A 21,457-nucleotide genomic window follows, 5' to 3' on the forward strand; every position below is an offset into this window, starting at 1 on the left:
AACATGCAAATCACTTTTTCTAAAAAGTATAGGTAGGAAGGTTGAAAATGAACAACAAAAGGAAAACACAAGAGGAATGAAGAGAGGTGTCCTGTAGAAGTTGGAATTTTTGCCAGGACTGAAGAAAGCCAGGAGGTAAAGATGAGGATGGGGAAAGGAACATTCTGGAAATGGAAACAGTGTGGGAAAGTGCTCTGAGTCAAGTAGGCATGCAAGAATTGGGGGCAAAGTCCTAGGACTAGAGTTCTCAGGACTCAGAATGGAAAGCATCTTGGAGATCACCTAACTCCACACACTAGCTATGTAACCCTGGATATGTCCTTTGACCATTACATAATGAGGAAAGACTCTTGTTCTTATATGTTTAGATTGATTCACAACAGATTCTAGATATAAGTCAATAATTGTCAATAAATATTAAGTGCTTTGCACAGTGCTAAATTTTCGGGATAGAAATATACAAAGATTAGTCCCTATCCTCAAGGAGCTTACAATCTAAAGGTAGAAGACAACCCATAAAAGGCAACAGAAAGGGAGTTGGGAGGAGGTAGGTACTAGGTACAAATTCACATTACAAGTTACATTCACAAATTCACACCCTTATCTCAAATACTTTCTGAAACCATTTTCAGATCAATTTGACCTTTATAACAAAAAGGAATCCCATCAAGATTAAGTATTTAGATGGATGAGCCTAAAGAGAAGTGCTTAAAAAAAAAAAAAAAAAAAAAAAAAAAAAAACCAGCGCTCAAAGAACTTAAATTCTAAAGGAAGAGGAGTTTACTTGCATAACAAAGGAGGGAAAGGAGTATTTATATTTTAGGGGGAAAAAATAATTCAGATAATCAGGAACGGGGCCCAAGAGAAAGGGAGGAATGAATACTGTTGACCTGGACAATTTTCTTAAGATTCCTGAAAGAATTGACCAAACAAACAGAAGAAGGGGTGAGCTGGATTGAGTGACAAAGCCTAATGGAGTGAATGGTACTGATTGGATGAAATTTTCTCAGTTTGAGACCAAGTCACGTGATCCCTATTCCCAGAGCCAGAAGATCAGGTGTGGGACCTTGGGTTGCAGGGAGTCACATAGTCTCTAAAGGTCACACTCTGAGGAAGTTACAGGAAGTGACATGACTCGTGGGAAGCAGACAACATTGGTGACCACTGGTCAAAGAAACTGGTTATGACCTTTTAGTCTATTCAATGAAAAGGCTTGCGTCTTTTTCTATTTAAACACCACACACACACACATACAAGCTGGTCAGGTTCCAGGAGCACATGATGGGACCTGGGATGGCTCCCAGGTGTGTATCTGGGCCTTTCCCTGCAGGGATTAAATAAATGCTTTCTCTTTGTACCTGAAGTTTTCTCTGATTAGTTAATTTGGGAAAGGATGGGTCTAGCACCCATCCCACACAGAGGCAAGGTATTGTTCCCCTTGTAATGCCAGAGAAACTGAGGCAGGAGAGAGATTAGAGAGTTTTTAATATTTTATTAATGGGAGAGTAAAATTGACTGGACAGGACTCTCGTCTCAAATTATCCAGTCAGACAGAGATAAAGATATACTGGGACCAAGGAATCCATGTTGGTCCCAGGGCTGGAGGAGACTGTCATCCCAAAGAATCCAGCGTCCAGCATACAGCCGCCAGCCACCAGCCGCCAGCCACCAGCCTCCAGCAATGAATGGAGGAACCCCAACTTCTTAAATACCTTTTCTCTGAACAAAGGAAGGGTAAGAAGCGCGGGAAAACTTAGGGGAGGCTATAAATCCAAAAAAAAAAAAAAAAAAAAAAACCAGAAACAGGATGTCTGAATACACAGAGATAAAGATGTCAGTGAGATATCTTGGAATATTTTAGAGGGATATTGTAAATTCGTGAGGACAGAAAAGAGTCAGAAGGCCTACTCTCTTGTTTATCTTGCTAACAATTTATAACCTTAGAGTAATTGGTCCTCAGACCAGAGGGGGGATTTACAACTTAGGGGACTGACACAGAACAGTTAAAGAAACTGAGACAAGGGAAACTAGTGCAGGGAAACTGAGTCAGAACAGTTAAAGAGAACTGTGGCATAACACCCTACTCCCCCATCTCACAATCCCTATAACTCTGGGAACCAAAGTGCCCAAATCTGGGCACCATCCCCCACTGTCTATTGTTTCTTCCATTAGAATATAAATTCCAGTAAGAAGGGAGACTATTTTTACTTTTGGATTGGTATCCCTAACTTTAATCCAGTGCTTGGCACCTAACAAGCACTTAATACTTTTTCATCCTATAATGTGTGTTTTGTAATTGTAAATTTCTTTTTCATTTTTTTAGTTGCATGCCCAGTTTATTGAGCTGTCCTTTTTTCTCTTTTGTTGATGAAAGTGTTTAGGGATATAAAATATTTAGGTTGTATATCCCAAAGTTTCAGTATGTTGTCTCCTTGGACAGTCATAGTACATTGTTTGAAAGAATTCAAAGAATTTCTCTTAAAGTCACAAAAAGCTTTATTTAGAACTAGTTCTGTATTCTGAAAATTTGGGGTTTTGCTAAGTTAACAGCCTATTAGGCTGTAAAAGAAAAATAATGAAGATCATACTTTAGGGAAGGAAACAAGAAAGAGCTTTTAAAGAAAGACAAAAAAATTAAAATGGGGATTTTATAGGAAACAAAGAGCAACACATAAGAGGTTTAAATTGTTCCACATTTATCAGCTAGATATGCAATTTTGAGTAGACCCTGGGCTGTGGCCCATCAATGAGGGCTTCAATATTAAAAAGTCTGACCCTGAAGTGAGCCTTCCCACATCTAAAGCTGCTCCTCCTTCAAATGTTTGGAGGTCTGTGAAGGGCATTGCCATCCTTCCAAACTGAATCTCAATACTGTATTTCTTCCTTCACAGTGTAGTAGACAGCAGGAGGCCAGAAATCTGACCCTTACTGCAGTGATATGAACCAGGTACTTGGCCAGCAAAAACTGAACCTTAATTTAGTCCCTTTCTCACCTCATCTCCATTACCTATAGATCTTTTGAACTTTGTCTGCTTCCCATTTCTCACCTCCCAATGGACCTTAATTACAGCTGTCAGATAAATAAGTCACAGTTGGCTCATGTCATTTGGGCCACAAAAATGTTCAGTGTCTCCCTGTTGCCACTAAAAACAATGGAATTTTTGCTGGATATTTGAAGCTCTTTATCTTCTCTGGATATTTGAGGTTTCTTTTTATTCACTGGAAGGCCCAGCTGTTCTGGCTAAACCGAACTGCCTGGAGTTAACTCAGAAATCAATATTCCTCCTCCTACCCAAGTGACATTTGTGTCAACTATACCCCAGACCTGAAATGTACTACTTCTGTCCCACCTCTCCAAAGTTTTCCTTCCTTTAGCTACTCCCTGGACTTTCTCCCCATGAAGGTCCAATAGAATCCTAATGTTTTCTACCCATGAGAGCCATTTTCCAATGGTCTCAATCACACACACACACACACACACACACACACACACACACACACACACACACACACAGAGAGGACACTATTGCTGCTGGGGCCTTTTCCTCCTGCAAGCTTTCCCTAATCCTCCCAATTGCAAGTAGGCTCTTTGTAGTCCTTATCTTTACTTACCTGGATACATCCCATCCATATCTCTAAATCACAAAACAAACCATTACCACTTATCCTATTAAGTTTAATTTGACTGAATCCTAAAATAATCCAAAACTGATTGGGACTCTGAATATGTATAAAATTTGAGATACTATTAAATTACCATATTATTATAATTAATAAATTAACTATTATATACATGACATCATATATATATATTTATATTTATATTTATCAGCATTTGCTGACATGGAAATCTTTATTCCTGGGCTACCATTAAATATGGGGAGCAGAGCATGAGGGAATATTCTGGAGTCTTATGACATATCCATTATTGATTTCATCATTATCAGACTGCCAACATCTAATGTCCCAAGGAAGGTAAGTACTAGGGAACTTCAGAGAAGACGTGATCCTTGCTCTCAGAGTTGACAGGCCCAGACATGCATGCTCATATACACACATACATGTTAATTTCTACTGGTAAAAGGACTGTCCTCTCTGATCCTCACAAGATACCTAATAAAATACTTGTTGAACTGAACTGAATGACTTTAGACGCCAGAAAGGTAAACGCATGGAGGCACAAGATTGCCTGTTTTATGAGATCCACAGAAGAAAAGCAGAATGACTTGTACAATAATCTTTTTTTTTCTAATAAAAAATCTATGTGAGTCTAAAGACCCTTTGACAGGAATGTGCTAGTATATGTTTAACTTGAGGGGAAGGGAGATACAAACAAAACAGATCTTTGAGCTGAATGTGCATTATTCACATTTTCTCCAACACTTTCTAAAATCTGGACAATCAACAAAACAATAAATCGAGTCCTGATTTGTAACTAGTTTCTAAAAGGGGGTGGTTCCAATACATCCTCCAATATGTCCCCACCAAAAGGAAATCAAGGGTAAAAGTAGTATCCTGAAGAACCCTTTACCAAAATGTTGGGGGATTCCCACAAGCCCTTTCTCCCCTTTAGAGCCCCTAATTTACAGCTGTCCTCTGGGTGGGGCCTTCAAAGATCTTCTAATTCAGGTTTGGCCACAGTTCCCCAGGGTCCCCCAGGGAATCCCTTTGAGGAAGAGAAACTAAGATGTTTCAGGATGTTTCCATTTGAAGCATCTTCTGGGGTGACTGGTGATCGTGGGCCATGGGATGAGATAGTCTATAGCTGGGTATTTCCTGCCACCTGCTTGGGTTCAATCTAATCTAGTCAAGGCCTTCCCCATTCACCCTCACACCTACTTGCAGAAGGCTGGCTGACTACAGGTTCTTTTCTCTGGCTGCTCAGACCCCACCAACTGGACCACCCCTACAGGACCTTACAGGTGGGTAGCCTAATCCCCTTTAACACCATTTACAAGTAGGGGAAGATAGAGTTAGGGTGGCTTAGCACATTCAATTTGGGCCAAGGCATAAGCATTTCCACTACCTGAGTGGCAAACCTTTCTACCCTTCTCCTCCAGCAAGAGAGAATAGATCAAAAGCAATTGGGAGGCAGCAGAAAGAGCTCTGTACTGGCCCCAGTCCCTCAGACCATAGGGAAGACCCCACACTTACTCTCTGGGACACTGTAGACCACTCTTTAGCTGCTATTAAAATCAAGATAAAATTGGTATAGAGAAAAACAGCTACTAAATCCTAACACAGCCGGTCAGCAAGCATTTAAGAAGAACCAGGCACTGTGCTGAGGGGGTTTAATGAAAGGCAAATGCAAAAAAAGAACAGTCCCCACTCACAAGTAAGCTCCTAGTCCAACAGAGGGAAAAGAGAGAAAAGCTATTTACAACCAAAATAAAGTAATTTATGAGTAAATTCAGAGGAATGGAACTAAGAGGAAGAAGCCCTGGAAAGATTCTTCTAGATACAGGATTTTAAGTAAGGCTTGAAGGAACTAGAAAAGTCACAAGGCAAAGCAAGAAGGGAGAACATCCCAGGTCTGAGGAAAACTGGTGATGGAGTCTGGAGATGGAGTCTTGTTCCAGGGGCAGACAGGAGGGCAGGGTCACAGATGAAAGCTGTAAGACTATAAAGGCAGGAGGGAATACCTTGTAGAGGTCTTAGAGGGCCAGACTACTAGATAAATACAAACTCTTATTTCCTTCAATTTTGTCTAAGGTCAATTGTGAAACCCAGGAAAGAGACTTTGCAGGGCTCTGTGAAGTTTAGTGGAACATGGGCAAGGCCCTGGTCCCCAGATGTCTGTTTCTCTTCTAATGGCATTTCATAGTATCATAGGATTACAATCCTAGAACTGGAGGGGACTGGCAGAGACCCCGTTCAGCTCCCTCACTTTACAGATGAGGAACTTGATGCTCGGGGTGGAGGTTAAGGGGCTTACCTAAGATCCCACAGACAAAGTTGGAAGGTTCGGAGCTCCATTAAGATGTTACTATCCCCAGGAGTGAGGTTTAACCTGTAAACCTCTTAATGAGGATTAACTAACAGGTGTAGAAGACAGCTTCAACCTGGGGTGGAAGTCAGGGGAGCTCTTTTGAGGGGGAAGGTCAGCAACACTGGGCAAAAATGTCAGCGATACAGGCTTCCCGACCATCTAGGCTTGTCTTGAGTCTAAGTGACCCACATAAGGTTATAGAGAGCATACTTGAATCCGAGCCCACCCACCTTACCCTCCATGGTTCTTTTAAAGCACTGCCTGACAGTCACAGAGATCACTCCTGCAAAATGGCCGGTCTTCCCTATTTCACCCAAATGCAGTGTAGGACTGCCCATGGGAAACTGAGGTGACCCCCCCTCTTAATAGCCTGAGGTCAGACTGTCTCCAGCGTGCCTGCTACAGAGATGCATCTCTGCCTCTCCACACAGAGACCTTGCTTCCCTGCTCTGGGAGTCATAAATGCCACATATAATGTATAAATTATGTATGTATATGTATATATATGTACACAAATTCTCCTGATAGCTCTGACTAGTTCCCTCTCCTCCCCACTACTTATCAAGCATCCTGCACCTTATTTCTATTGAATATCCAGGATTCAGAGTCTGTATAGGGATCTGCCTCGTGCCATGGTCATTCACCCAAGAGCATTCATTAAGCGCGGCACTGCGGCCCTCCATATCACTAGCTGTCCTGCTATAATTAAACCCTTTCCATTCCTTATTTCATTTGCTCTTCACCAGAATCCTGAAGAGGCTAAGGTTTAGAACAGGTGACTTCATGGCCGGGAGTGGAGGGATGGAACCATGGAACACAGGACCCTGGAGAAATACCAGGGGAGGCCCTGGATTCAAATCTGCAACCTCCATGTGAGACCATAGGCACATGACGTCCCTTCTTGGGATACTGGGCTCTCTGAGACCTCGCAGGCCTACCCAGTTCTGTCCCCATAGTCCCATTTTCATCTACAATCCCAGCTCCAAGAAACTTGGTTTTGTTGTTTCACTGGAAGGTTTATGATTTGGCTTTTTGTGCTTACCTTAAAAGGTATCAGTATAAAGCAGAGGTCTTTACCTTTAAGGGGTCATAGTTCCCTTGGGATTATGGAGCAGTCTATGAATTCTTTCTCAGAATATTGATTTAAGATCTTAATTAAAAGAATTGCAAACTTTTAGTGAGAGGTTGCTGAAAATAAAATATTTTTCCATCCATGTTTATAGTCCCCATGAATTTATCTGCAGAAGTTTGGGAGTCTGTGAACCTCAAGCCAAGAACCCCTAGAATAAAAGTTAATTTTAAGGAAGAACAATTTTTTTGGCATTTAAAAAAATAAACAGAAAAAAAAAGTTGTGCTGACACCACCACGTTACTGGTCAAAAGGAGATCTGCAACTTTATACCTCCTTCTCTGGAGGTCTTCCACATCAACAAGCAGAATTTTAATGAGCCACTCGCTTTTTGAGGCCTCAGTTGTTCATCTGCACAATAAGGGGATGGGACTATGAGATTTGCACTATAAAATAATAAGTTTGAGAGTTCCCAGGACCCTCAGCAACCAAAGGAAAGTCCATCCCTCCCTCTAAGAGGCTTCATAGGATACTTCCAATTCCAAGCGCACAGGCCAATGACCTATTGAAATAAGCAGAAGTCTTGATCAGCCTTGACTTCCACCTACACCAAAGCTCTTCCTCCTCTCACCCCTTCCCAGAGGATGTAGCTCAGTCTGAGAAGTGGCAACTCTCCTCTGTACAAGGTCCAATAGGCAGGACCAGGCCTCTTTTATGCAAGAACCACGCATAACATCTGACCTTCTCATTCTCTAAGGCCTGCAAATCCCTTTGTAGCTAATTTGAGACTCTACTGACAGTGAAATCGGTATTACACCAATCCTCTGCCTGTCATTGTGGTTGATCCTCCATGACCCATTTGGCAGATTTTTTTGGCAGATACCAGAGTGGTTTGCCATTTCCTTCTCCAGCTTATTTTGTAGAGGAGAAAACTGAGGCAAACAGTATGAAGGGACTTGCCCAGGATCACACAGCTAGGCATTCAAACTGGTGGGATTCGAACTGATTTGATCCTCCTGGTAGGAAAGAAGTGGGAGCTCAGAAAGGGTAAGCAGTTTGCCAGAGGTTTTATGTTTGGTAAGTGTGAATTTAAACAGAAGTCTTCCTGACTCAAAAGTTAGTATATATATATATATATATATATATATAAAATAACTAGAACTAGAATTTTTATAGCACTTTAAGATTAGCAAAGCCCTTTACATATATTCCACAAGCCGTACCTGAACTTGAACCAGGTCTTCCTAACTGGAAAAACAAGCTGCCAACATTCCTAAGTCATCTTAAGGCTTGGAAACACTTGGTTTATACAACCTCATTGGATCCTTCTAAGAATCCTGGAGGGGTCATGTTCCAAATGTCATTACCCCATTAAACAGATGAGGAGACTGAGGCTAAAAGATGGTCTACCCAGAGACTTCCCACTAGTAAGCATCAGAGCCAGGTATTTGGAGAGACAGGCCCAGGAACACCCAGCAAGCCAGTAACCGAAGCAGTTTTTAAATCTTTCTCTTCAATGATTTCTTTTCTGGTGACATTGAGGACATTATGAATTAGCAGGTTATAGAATGCCCAAGGGAGACTGAGGAAGACTAAGTCCTCCCCCAGACACATGTTCAGTATTAACCAATGCAAGATGTCTGAGTATAGGGAAGGGTGTGTAGGGGAGAGGAGGCCTCGGGGCACAGCTTCACTTCTAGGCAAGTTTCATTGCCTATCCCTCTCCTGGTCTTATAGGTGCTCCCCACATCCCTGAACCCTGAATGACATGCCTCAAGAGTCAATCCTAAGCAGGCAGATTCAGAAAAAATAAATAAGATAGAAGAACTTGCAGGTCACATGATGGAAGGGCAAAATCTCAGCTGGAAGTGATCTCAAAGACCATCTGGCCCAGGCCCAAACTGTACAAGAATACCCCTGATTTCCCTGAATGAGAGGTTATCCATCTTTGGTTTGAATACTTCCATGGAAGGAGAGCTCATCACCTTTCAAAATGGTACACTGTACTTACAGATAGCTCAAATCAGGAAGACATTTTCTCCTCCATTCATTCTCTCTCCATTCCCTCAGATGGCTGAGGGAGGTACCCAAGAGCTGCAGGATGAGTCTGATTTTATTTTTGTGGTTGTTCAGTCAGGTCTGATCCCTCTAGGTGTTTTCTTGGTAAAGATAGCGGAGTGGTTGGCCATTTCCTTCTTCAGTTCAGGATACAGATGGGGAAACTGAGGCAAGCAGGGTGAAGAAACTTGCCCTGGGTCACACAGCTAGTCAGTGTCTGAGGCTGGATTTGAATTCAGGTTCTCTTGACCCCAAGCTCAGTGTTTTACCCACTGCGCTACCCACTGATTTTAATTAAGATGAGATAAGTAAGCGTGATGAGCAGTAATATGTGCAGGCAAAGGAAGCTGAGCCAAGAAGACCCAGGCCTAAGAGGAGCGAGAGTAGAGGCCCCTCTTCCCAGCCTCTAGGTCAGGATACCTGGTTGAGCACCCTGTGATATCCCTGCAGAAACCTGGGCCTGTGCAGCCCTTCCCTGGATCTTAGCGGTTAGAGTGGGCCCATGGGGGTGACTAACACCAAGGCTTCCAAGGTCCCTTCCGGCTCTAGCTTTACAAACCCATGACTCTCCAGGGTCACCCCACTTAGGTGGCTGTCCCGTTGCTGCCCCTTTCAGGATTAGCTCACCCAAGGTGGAAGGAAGTTGAGAGGTCAATATTTTGTGGAAGTGAAGAGCATCAAGTGGTGGGATTTGAGTCCATGACCCCCGACTCCACTGTCCACATTCAGTAGCCAGTCCCATCCTAAGATGGTCTACAGTCTGGAGGATGAACCAAGGAAGAAGCCCCTGAAAAATGGGAGCCAGGCTAAGGAGGACAGCCATGAGTAGCTAGTAGATGCAATAGAGCATCTGCACATGAGGGGGTATACCTGGAGCACCCCTAAAAGCTAAAGCTCTTTCAACTTGTCTCATCTGTTTTTTCAGGATCTCTGAGAACAAAATGATGACTCCAAGAAATTCGGTCAGTGGGACTTTCCTGACAGATTCCACAAAGGGCCCCAGCACCGGACAGCCAGGCCAAAGGATGGGCCTCCAGAGAGGGTCCCAATTACAAAGTCCTACCTTGGAAAGTTTCTTCAGGAGAGAGTCCAGAGCTCTTGGGGTAAGTCTGTCTCCTCCCTCCAAAAATGCAGCCGTTTTCTCAGTAAAGTCCTGCTCCAATTCAGCAAGGTCATGCTTGGGCATGTTGAAGGGCAGAACAGAAGCCCCTTCTCTGAGCCACAAAGGTAGATGATGGCCTTCCCTCCGCAAAAATGCAGGCTGGCTCTTTAAGAAGACTCATGGGTAGGAAAGAGCCCCTGTTCCTTCTCCTTCCTTCAAGTGTTTTTTTCAAGGAGGCCTCTAAGCCACAGGAGCCCAGAAGGGACCACAAAGTCCACTTAGGACAGCCAGGGCCTGCCCCAGAATGCCCTCGGCCACATTGCCAACTCTCTCTCCAGGTGAGGAAACAGGCAGAGGAAAGTGAAAAACACTCGTAACCAGTAAGCGTCTGAGCTGGGATTTGAACACAGGCCCTCCTGAAGGCCTCCTGAGTGAGAGTGCCCTACACCTGCAGCCACAAGGCTATTATGGACAGCTCTGCTTGGGAGCAGGTTTTCCTTGGCTGAAATTGAAATCTGCTCCTCTGTATTTTCTTCCTTGCCCCAGGGACCTTTTTCCTTGCCTGGAGGCCACGCAGAGTGAGGCTCATCCCCTTTTTAATGATCTGGAAAATGACTATTTTGTGCCCTTTAAGATTCTCCTTTCTCATCCCCCAGTTTCCTCAATTACTAAATGTCTGTGGACCTTAATTGCTTCATTGGCCACAGTTGCAGTGACCTGCCAGTGTAACAGCAGGTGCTTAGTTAATACTCCATTCTTCGAGCAGCCCTACAACATGGTTGCTCAAGTGTGGCAGGGTCCTGATATCCCTAAGTGGCCGATGCTTCCTTTGCTAAGCCTCCCCCAGGAAGTCTGCTATGATTGTCCCAGACAGGAACCACTGCCTCCTTGTTTTGTCTAGATATCCCAGCATCCCACACACTGCTTTAGGCTCAGATGCTGAAACCTCAGGCCTTCTCTGTAAGACTCTAACAAAGGCACTGCGGTCACTCAGGCTTTTGTCTTGTTCCAAATACTACAACCTGTCATTGGCAGTCTCTGAGCTCAGTCTCCTCATCTGTAAAAGCAGGGGGAAGTAGACAAAAGTAAGTCTATGGCTGTTTCTTGATCTAACTATATGAGTCTCTGATCTATCAACCAATGAATCAATAAGCCTTTATTGAGTACCTGCTGTGTACCTCAGCCTGGACCAGGCACATACAGGGAAGGAAACAACCCCTTCTCCTTAGCAGCGCACCCTCAGGCAGGGGAATCACCCTGTCCTTCAAGTTAATTCAGAATAGAGAACAAATGAGCCCCCAGGACACAGTGGGCTTGCTGAGGCCAGGGACCTTATCTTGGCCAAACTCTGCATCTTCCCCAGCCCAGAGAACTGGACTCTGCCTACCTTCTGCACCTGTGTTTATAGTAGGAAGGGGAGTTGCCAAAGAAAGAAACTTCCTCTCTCAACACCAGGCAACAAATCCTCAATGTTTAGGCTTGAAGAGTGTCAGCAAAACTAAGAAGTAAGCAACTAGCTCAGAATCCCATGGCCAGTGTGTGTCAGAGGTAAGACTTGAACCCAGGTTTTCTTAGTTTGAAGGCTATCCATTAGGCCATAGGCCTCTCTTGCATGCAATAGGCCCCTCTTAAAAAGTGTTTGTGAAGACCAAATGAATGAAGGGTGGGCGCCACTTTGTGTTCCCCTTTCAAAACCTCATTCTCTCCCCCCACAGGCTGTCCAGATCATGATTGGCTTGTTCCACTTTGGACTAGGGGGGATTCTACTGATGGTGCCCATGGGCACATATTCCGCCATCAATGTGACGGTGTGGTACCCTGTCTGGGGAGGCATTATTGTAAGTAATAATAATAAAGTTCATTGGGTAATATAGACAAAGCTCAGGGTGTTCCCATGAGAATTCATCTGATCAAAGCTAAATCCACAGAAAAAAAATTCAGATAGGAAAGAGGTTATTTGATTAAAACAATTCCACAGAAGGTGAAGATACCAAAAGTGTGCTTAATTATCCAGCCTATTAATTTTTTAAAATGCATGAAAATAAGGATAGTTGTTCTTCACTAATTAGAGAATTTTAGTATCTCAGCATTGGATGGAACCTAAGAGACAGCTAGTTTATCCTCTCCTTGACCATGGATGCCCATCATATCCCTGACAATTATCAGAACCCAACTTGAAGAGAGGAAGATAATGAAAGGAAACTGAGGAGGACAGAAACAAAGTAGAGTTCCAGCTCCCCTCTCTGCCTTTATCCGAGGCTCAGTAGGCACACATGCATAACCACTTCTTGAAAGATGCTGAAACCTCAGGCCTTTCTTGTAAGACTCTAATAAAGGCACTGTGGTCACTCAGGCTTTTGTCTTGTTCCAAATGCTACAACCTGTCACTGGCAGTCTCTGAGCTCAGTCTCCTCATCTGTGTAACCTCTCCCTCCGAGGCTACCGATTGCCAGGGCCATACATACCAATCTTCCCCAAGAGACATGGAGACGATGTTAAAGTACCTAACAGCCTTTCTTTATTGGTAATCTCAGCAGGGGTTAACAGGAAGCAAGAGCTAGTGTACGTATGTCTCTGTGCCTGTCTCTGCATCCCTGCATCCCTGAATCTCTCTGCATCTCTGCCTCTCTCTACTTCTCTCTACATCCTTCTCTCGCCTATGGTGGGGCTGGTCATTTATATTTACTCTCCTCTGGGATTACCCTGTGTCTAGCCCACTCAGCACTGCGTAGGTGGAGCCACAGAAGGGAGACACCTGGAGTTAGTGCCGCATCCTAAGAAAAGATCGAATACCTGTAAGATACAGCCTCCTGCCTCAGAGGCCGAGCCCCTCTCTACTTCCTGGGTCCACCCCACCAACTGACATGGCACACATGGCAATTCCCAGAAGGAAAGTCTCTAACATCCTTGGTATACATTCATTTCTCAGTCTCTTATGGTCTAGTTTCAGAACCTGCTCTCACAGTAGCAGCTCAAAACTCTGACCTTTCCCCCTACTATTCTCCTTCACCTCTATGTATGTTTTGACTCTGTTGACCATTACCCCTCGATACACTATTTCTTAATGTCTGGGGCAATGCTCTCTCCTACTTAACTTCTTACTTCAAATCCATAAGCATGTTTTTTAGCACCTACTATGTGCCAGACACTATGCTAAGTACTAGGGATTAAAAAAAAACAAGGCAGAAACTCAAGTTGGCCCTCAAGAAGCTCTCGGTATAAAGGTGTAAACAACTAGCAACATACAAGATAGAAACAGAATAAAGGGAGAATAACATCGAGGTGACCATTACAAGCAGCCCAGGAGGTAGGTAATTTAGAGGAGTAGAAATGGAGGCAGACAGAGGGTGACTGGCCAGCTATCAAGTATCTGAGGTTCGATTTGAATTCAGGTCCCCCAACTCCAGGTCTGTATTTTATCCCCTGTTCCTCAGAGGGGATAATGGGCAATCTGAGAGGAAAAGATACTAGCTCCTGGTGGTAGGTAGTATCGTCCTAAAGCAGTTGAGATTTGTAAAGGAAGCCAAGGGAGCGGAGATGAAAGCACTGAGAGCTCTAGCCATGGGGAGGTGGGGAACCATGTCTGAATGACTTCACCAAGGCCAGTGTGGCTGCAATGGACAGCGCATGGAGTACCAGGAGATTGGAACTAGGAAGGCATAAAGAGCTCTGAATCCCGGAGAAATACTACTCGGAATCCCCAAAGGGTGCAGTGAACAGACAAAGAGTAAGTGAACCAGTCTAAACTTTTAATAGGCTCCTGCAGAAACAGTGTGAAAACTCCATATGAGTTTAGCCACACACCTCACAGGTATCAGAGCCAGAAATTATACCTTGTAATCCTGCCCTAACCCCCCTTCTTCCTCCTCCTCAGAGTTTCCCTTGGAAGATGTTTCAGAAACCTCACATGTCATTCCACTCCCTCTGCATCCACTCCTTAATAGGTCCCCCCCTTCCTGATCATAAATCCCATGGTCAAAGATGGTGACTAATCCCACCTCGGGGCGTGTCAGTTAATATGCATGAAGTTCATTAAGCATGTCTGCTAGCAAAAACCTGTGTCCTGTCCTTGACCCCACTGGCTGGTTTTAGCCAGTTTTAGGCCAGGGCCGCCTTATCAGTTAGCTTCGAGGAGATGGCTTCACAGAGTGTTTGATCCCTTCGCTTCATCCTACTTGGTGTCTGAACAAACTCTTAGGTGACTACAAGCAGTGTGGAGGACCAAGAGAGTGTAGACAAGGATTTGACTCCCCCTCTAATTCCTTATCTTTACAGCCCAGTCACAACCTCTGTGTAGACAGAACATTGTTCTCACACGCCCACTGCAGTGCCTACGAGCAGCCGGCACTAAGTCCCTACTGCCATGCCACGCACTGGGCTACCTCGCTGTTACTGAGCTGTTTCCCCAAGTCTGACTCTTCTTCGCCTCATTTGGGGGTTTTCTGACTCGCCATTTCTTTCTCTGATTCATTTTACAGACGAGGAAACTGAGGCAAAAAAGTGACTTGTCCAGGGTCCCATAGCTAGTGAGGGTCCAAAGCTGTATTTGAACTTATGAAGATGGGTCCTCTTGACTGCAGGCCCGGAGCTCTGTGTACTGTGCTACTTAGCCATAGTGTAAAACTCTCACAGAAATGCAGAAAACCTCCAAGTAACATTACCTCTGTTGTGCTGTATTTTGGATGGGCACCCTGAACTAGCTTATTCCTGGGAATTGCTAAAATGAGCCGGTGCTGTTGCTTTATTAAGCACAATAAGGTCAGTTCTCTCGGACTGCTCTGGGGTATAGAATGATGGGAAGCTCTTCCTTGGCCTCCATTGTCTCAAGGACTTAAAGCTGAAACTCTTCATCAGATCATCCTCCCCCAGACTGCCATGTTCCTGGCCAACCAGGTAGATTCCACTTGGATCCTCCTTGATCCCCAACTCCTCCCTGGTTCTCCCCCTTCCCATCCTCCTCCCCAGCAGCAAACTGCTCTCATACAGGACTCTGCTCTACCCTGCCTGGTGTGTTTGCTTGAGCCCGTACCATGCAAATAAAGAAATCACAAACACTGATATCCTGGGGTGCCTAGGACAGCAGTTCTTTGTGTTGATCAAACTATTATATGCTCCTGAAACCATGTCACATTTCAACTCCTTATCACCACTGATACCTTTAATACTGAAGTGTGTGAGAGTCACAGTCCACAGTTTTAAAGAATTCAAAGAGAGTCTCTTAAAGTCACAAAAGCTTATTGATGCCATAGTTGATGGCCTAGACTCTAAAGGAAGTCTAGAAAATTAGAAACCATTCAGGAAGGCTTTATATACTGAAAATTTGGAGCTCAGCTAGCAGGATAGCAACCTACAACGCTGTTCAAGAAAGATAAGAAGGAGTCAGGTAAGGAGACAGGATGCCTTTTCATCCAGATAAGGAAGCAGGATGTCTTTTAACAAGGTATTCACAATCAGACAGGATAGTATTTTGTTTTGTTTTCAGAGGAAAAATGAGAAAACAGATAAGAAGACAATTTTGAGTTCTCTAGGTTCTGGACCATCAACACCACTTCATTTTCATTTATTTTGCTTAGCATTTCCCAATTAGATTTTAATGTGGTTTGGGAGTTTGACCTGAGTCAGACACTCTGCAATAGAGTGTATGAAAGGGAGAAATATGTAAGAAAGGCAGACTGAGGCAAGGTTTTGAAAGGGTTTATATGCCAAACAGAAAAGTTTATATTTGATCTTCCAAGTAATAGGGGATAGGAAAAAACTAAATGGGGAGAAGAAGAGTAGAAGAAGATGTAGGAGTCAAAAGAGTCCAGATGTATGACTTTTAGACACCTCTGGTGTCTGCCTTGATTCCCCTCCTATCCTCACCCCAAATCCATCCAGGTTAGCATGTGTTAGATGATTGTGAACTAGTTGTGAAATGATGGTGAATAATCATGTTTTGTTTTATTTTATTTTCAATCATAGTACATCACCTCTGGATCATTCTTGGTGGCTGCAAAGAAAACTTCCAGAACTTGCCTGGCAAGTAAAACTATTCCCCTCTCTTCAAAACGTTTAGGAATTGAGAGAAAATCTCTAAGGAATAGCTGCTGATAATTTGGTGGCAATTAGGTCATTTTTATGAACCAGACTCCTTGGGGCATAAATAGACATGGAATAATACTGCTCCACATTCCGAAAGCTCCTTGTTTTGGGAATTAGAATCATTAGGGTACTCATTAACAGAACCCAGTGGATTTAAGAAGCTTCACAGAGTGAATACCATATTCCTAGAATAATAAGCCAAAGTGATGGTGTTGAGACCCCAAAAGGTTGGGATCAAAGGCTGGTGTTGTGAAGTATCTCAAAAGAATATGCAGGCTTGAACCCATTTCCAAGTCTAGGGGAAACATTTATTGTAATTGTAATTCCATTGAAGCAGGCTAATTTCCAGAAGAATTTAGCAAAAAACCAGGAGAAAAGAGATAAATTTCTAGGACAAAGTTAGAAACCAGAGCTTCATGTTACTTATTTGCTAACTTTTTAGCTTATAGATAGCATTGAGGAGTAGTCTGTTTACTTTTTGTCTCACTAGTTCAAATGTCTCAGGAAGATGGTCATTACTGATCAACAAATTAGTTATCTGACAATCAGCAATGTTTGTGGGACTATCCTAAAGCCAGAAGACTTTAGAATCATTGACAGACAATAGCACTGTAAGCTCAGGGGACTTCAGGATTACTGCTATATTTCCCTAGAAGCTGTACCCCATAAGTGGGAAACAGTGGGAAACACACTGTGAGTCTCTTCTTAGCAGGACCTCTTAACCTGGGATCTGTATATTTTTTTAAAAATATACTGATAACTGTAGTTCAATATAATTAGTTTTCTTGGCAATTCTGAGTAATGAAAATCATTTTTTAAGAAAGGATCCATATGCTTAGGTCACACAAAAAGAACCTTTGTCTTAGAGTCCTGAAATTGCTAGCTTATTTAATTCTAAATAAGAAATGGAGAAAACCTATCCTTCCTCCTCCTCTGGACTGCTTTTTGGAGAGATGAAAGAGGTAGGGCTTCCCAGCTCCAAGACTAACTCTCTAACCATTATACCACAGAACCTCTTGGCAATAACTGAAATACATGTGATATTACATGATAACCATGTTAGAGACATGAGACAAAATGTCTCTGATGAAGTCTAAGGGGAACAAGTTGAGATTTTTCAGAAGAGATGGCATTTAAGCTGGTTTAGAGACTAGGTGAAATTCAACAGGGGAGAAGAGAAAGGAAGAACATTCTAGACATTGGAAACAAACTGAGAAAGGATGAAGAAGATGAAGAAGAATTCTCTGTGTTGAGAAAGGTAGTGTAGTTTTACTGGAATGTAAAGTGGGTGCAAAGGAGGAACAGGAGTTAAGAATGGAAAGGTAGAGGACTTCTAATGCTAAGGAGAGGAGTCGAAGCTGGCCTTCCCTTAAAGTGGATGCAGGAATCAAATACCACTGGATATATTTAGGACCCTTATTACAGGAGCAAGAAAAAGCTAAAAGAAGCCATTATCATTTGTGTCTCTTATCCCAGGTCAACACAAAGCTAGGAATGAACACGATAAGCCTGTTCTCATCCATCTCCGGAATGATTCTTCTGATCATGGACATATTTAATCTCACCGTTTCTCATTTTCTAAAACTGCAAAGTCTGAATCTGGGACAAACAGTCAAATCAAATGTCAATATATACAGCTGTGAGCAAAGTGAGGCATCCGAGCAAAACTCTTTGGTGGAGCAGTACTGCTTCACTGTGAAGTCCTTCTTTTTGGTAGGTTCCCCAAGTACAAACACACTGGGATAAAGATATAGAAATGAAACAGTCCCTATCTTCAGGAAGCTTACATTCAAAGGAGGAAGTGAGAAGTAGGGGGAGGGGAGATACAGGATATTTGAAAAGAAGTAAAAAGAACATACAAAGTGATTTCAGCATCACTAGGAAAAGGTTCAGAAAAGAGGCTGTGGTTTTAAGGGACCCAGATGAGACAGGAAGGCACTCCAGATGTTGGGGGAGGAGGCATACCATATATAAGGAACAGTAAGGATTCAATGGAATATGATAAGGAAACATACAAAGTAAATCTGGAAAGACAAGAAGGAGCCAGATTGAGAATGGGTTCCCATTTTATTCTTGAGGTAACCGAAAGTCTAGGAGCAACACCATGAAAACCCCCAAGTCTTTTTCCAAACAGATGCTGTCCAGCCATTCCCCCCTCATTACAATCATTAGATGGAAACTTCTCAAAGGCATGGACTGTATTTTGTTGTTCTTTGTATTCCCAACACAGCACAATGGCTCATACAAAGTAAATCCTTAAAATGCATATTGACTAATCCTTTACTTCCTTTGAAAAAAAAAATATGTGCCAAAATTTAATGTATTTTCCTTATCTCTGCTGGATTCCTTCTCCTAGGTTCCACCCAATGCTCTGAATTCTCATGGTCCTTAATCTGTCCTACAATATGATACCTACCTCTTCAATCTAGATTTAATCTGCAAATTTATCAAGCAAACCATCTCTATATTTACCCAAGTGACTGATAAATATGTTAAACAGTAGAGAGAAAAGCACAGGTCCCTGCAGCTTACCACCAGAGACCTAAAATCATGTTGCTATCACGTCATTAACAATCATCTTGTAATGCTGGAGAAACTGAGGCAAGACAGAGATTAGGTTTTTAATATTTTAATAGTAGAGAATTTGGGCTAGCTGGTCAGATAGGACTCTTGACCAAAAGATGTCCAACCTAGCAATTAAGACACAGATCTTTTATAGGGCTCCAGCTATAAGGGAAACAAAGGCAAGGGAGGAAAACACTGGGTAAACCATAATTTCAGGAAGGATCATAACTTTAGTCCTGAACAGGTTGGGGATCAAGAAGGTCAGGAGTAGGAGACAAAGAATCTGGGACAAGAGATAGTGAACAATACCAGGCATTTGAGATAAACCATTTGGAGTTTTATGATTCACTAGAATGTGGGAGTGGTCAGAGCTTAATGGGGTTAAGAAGGGAGGGGGGTGCTCATAATAATTTTATTCAGGCATAGCATAATAATTCAGGGAAACTGAGGTAGAGAAACTGAGACATTACAATCTATGAGATCTCCTTAAGCTCAGTTCCAATTATTTTCTCATCTTTCCTTCTCTGGACATTCTTCAGGGAATTTTGGCCATCATGCTGATTTTCACTTTTCTCCAGAACTTATTGGTAGTGTGCATCACAGAGGATGAATGGAAGAATCTGTGCTCCAGTGCCCAGACAGTGAGTATTGACCTGACCTCAAAACTCTAATGACCTATTAGCCCTAGTTCCATTCATGATCTTCCTCTATCAAGGCTAGACCTGACTCAGGCTCATCCTCTGATAGTTTATGTTGTACAAAATGAAACATTCAATAGTTAACAAAAAGGAGAAATTTAACAATTATTTTACTTCTCAGGAAGGGGGAGGAGGGGAAAAAGACAAAGAAAACAGGGTCTGGACACTAGGATCCTTTATAGAGTAGGGGAGACAGGGAGACGAATAGCAATGACAAAAGAAGTGTTGAGACAAGAAACCAGGATTTAAATTCAAAGAATGGGTATGCTAAATTCTACTAGAATAGTAAAGGCAAGGATTATGTCCTATCTGAACCTTATGTCTAGTATATAAGATACAAACATTGTACAAACTAGTACAATGCTATGTACACAATAGGCATATAATAAATACATGGTTTTTAAAAATTTTGTGATGCCCCACATCATGTGGATGGACATTTAGGAAGAGTGCTTTGAAACTAGATTGCTGTGATTATATATTTATAGATAAGAAATCAAAGCTAACAAATAGCTTGCTCAAAGTCACACAGTTCAACTGATAGCAGCAGTGACATTAAAGCAGAGTTCTGTCCTCTTTCCATTTTACCCAGTTTTGGAGAGGGGACTCTTGTTCAAATGCTTCCATGGTCCATTCTCATGCCCAGTCAGTGAATCAGTGAATTTGGCACTTGCCCAGGAACTTTTGGTACATGTTGCCCTTATGCATCTTTGAGGACAAAGAAGTAATAAAGGCCTGGCCCTGGGAGAGGACAGGAGATAACCAAGGACAATGTACGAATAATCCTGGTCAAGTTGCCATTTTGTGTCTTAGTTTCCCCCTCTATAAAATGAGGGGACTAGACTTAACCTCCCCTTTATTGCCTTTTTAGCTCTAAGTCCATGGTCCTATAATCTGTTAAATTAAAAATGTAGAAAATATGGACATGACAAAGAACTAAGAAGTGTAAAGGACAAGAAAAGTGATTTGACTTTCTATTGCAGAGTGTGCTTCTCCTGTCTGCGGAAGACAGGAAGGAGCAAGCAGTCCATCTCACTGTGGTACCCTCCCAACCAAAGGCTGAGGAAGAGGTGGAAAATCTCCCTGCTCAAGAAGAAGACAAAGAAACAAATTTCCCAACCCCACCCCAGGAAGGCTCACCCATTGAGGATGACAGCTGCCCCTGAGCAGAGCTGTCTGGTTCTCCCTTTCTCCTCCACGTCTGAACCTCTCCCTGTGCTTCCTCTAGCTTTCATATCTATGTGGAGGAACTCAAAAGCTTTTCCATTTCCCAGTAGGTAGTAAAGTGTAGCAAAACCTACCTTTGAATTCTTAAAGAAAGACAACAGGTAGGGGAATAAACTTTTTGAACCTTTATCCCACTAAAGCAAATTTTTGTTTGGGTCCAAGTTGGCTAAACATCTTCTAAGTCCATTTCAGCTCTGAGATTCAATGATTCTATTATGATTGCCATTATGTGGGACTGAGGTGATTATTTATATCAACAAGTTCAATTTCCTCCCCTTTCCTTAATGAGAGGAGAAAAAGGCTATCTCTATCTTATTGCTCATATTTCTTCCATTCACAAGTAACTTGTCACTTCAAGGTTACTTCCAAGAAAGAGTTGAAAGGATTCTCCTGTTATCTTTTCTGTAAATTCTTGCTCCTGGCCAAATTTCCTGGGGTCATATACTCTAAACAGATGAGACCTTAACATTAAAGATCACTGTTGCTGTTGTTCACTCCTTCAGTCACATCCAACTCTTCATGATCCCATTTGGGGTTTTCTTGGCAAAGATACTGGAGTGGTATGCCAATTCTTTGTCCAGTGTGTCCTCATTTTACAGATGAGGAATTAAGGTAAATAAGAGGTTAACTGACTTAATAGTAAGTATCTGAGGCCAGATTTGAACTCT

At 42.7% G+C, this 21,457-nt stretch overlaps 1 protein-coding gene across 1 annotated transcript; it reads left to right on the forward strand.

Annotated features, from left to right (window-relative positions):
- The first annotated feature begins 4,753 nt into the window (after positions 1–4,753).
- Positions 4,754–20,933, forward strand: MS4A1 (membrane spanning 4-domains A1). Its single transcript, XM_051965187.1, has 7 exons — positions 4,754–4,922; positions 10,042–10,219; positions 11,934–12,056; positions 16,180–16,236; positions 17,776–18,012; positions 19,404–19,505; positions 20,546–20,933. The coding sequence occupies exons 2-7, from the start codon at positions 10,058–10,060 to the stop codon at positions 20,726–20,728; spliced, it is 864 nt and encodes a 287-aa protein (XP_051821147.1). The 5' UTR covers positions 4,754–4,922; positions 10,042–10,057; the 3' UTR covers positions 20,729–20,933.
- Positions 20,934–21,457: the final 524 nt, after the last annotated feature.

This window comes from Antechinus flavipes, chromosome 6 (genome assembly GCF_016432865.1).
Source record: "Antechinus flavipes isolate AdamAnt ecotype Samford, QLD, Australia chromosome 6, AdamAnt_v2, whole genome shotgun sequence".
Lineage (NCBI taxonomy): Eukaryota > Metazoa > Chordata > Mammalia > Dasyuromorphia > Dasyuridae > Antechinus > Antechinus flavipes.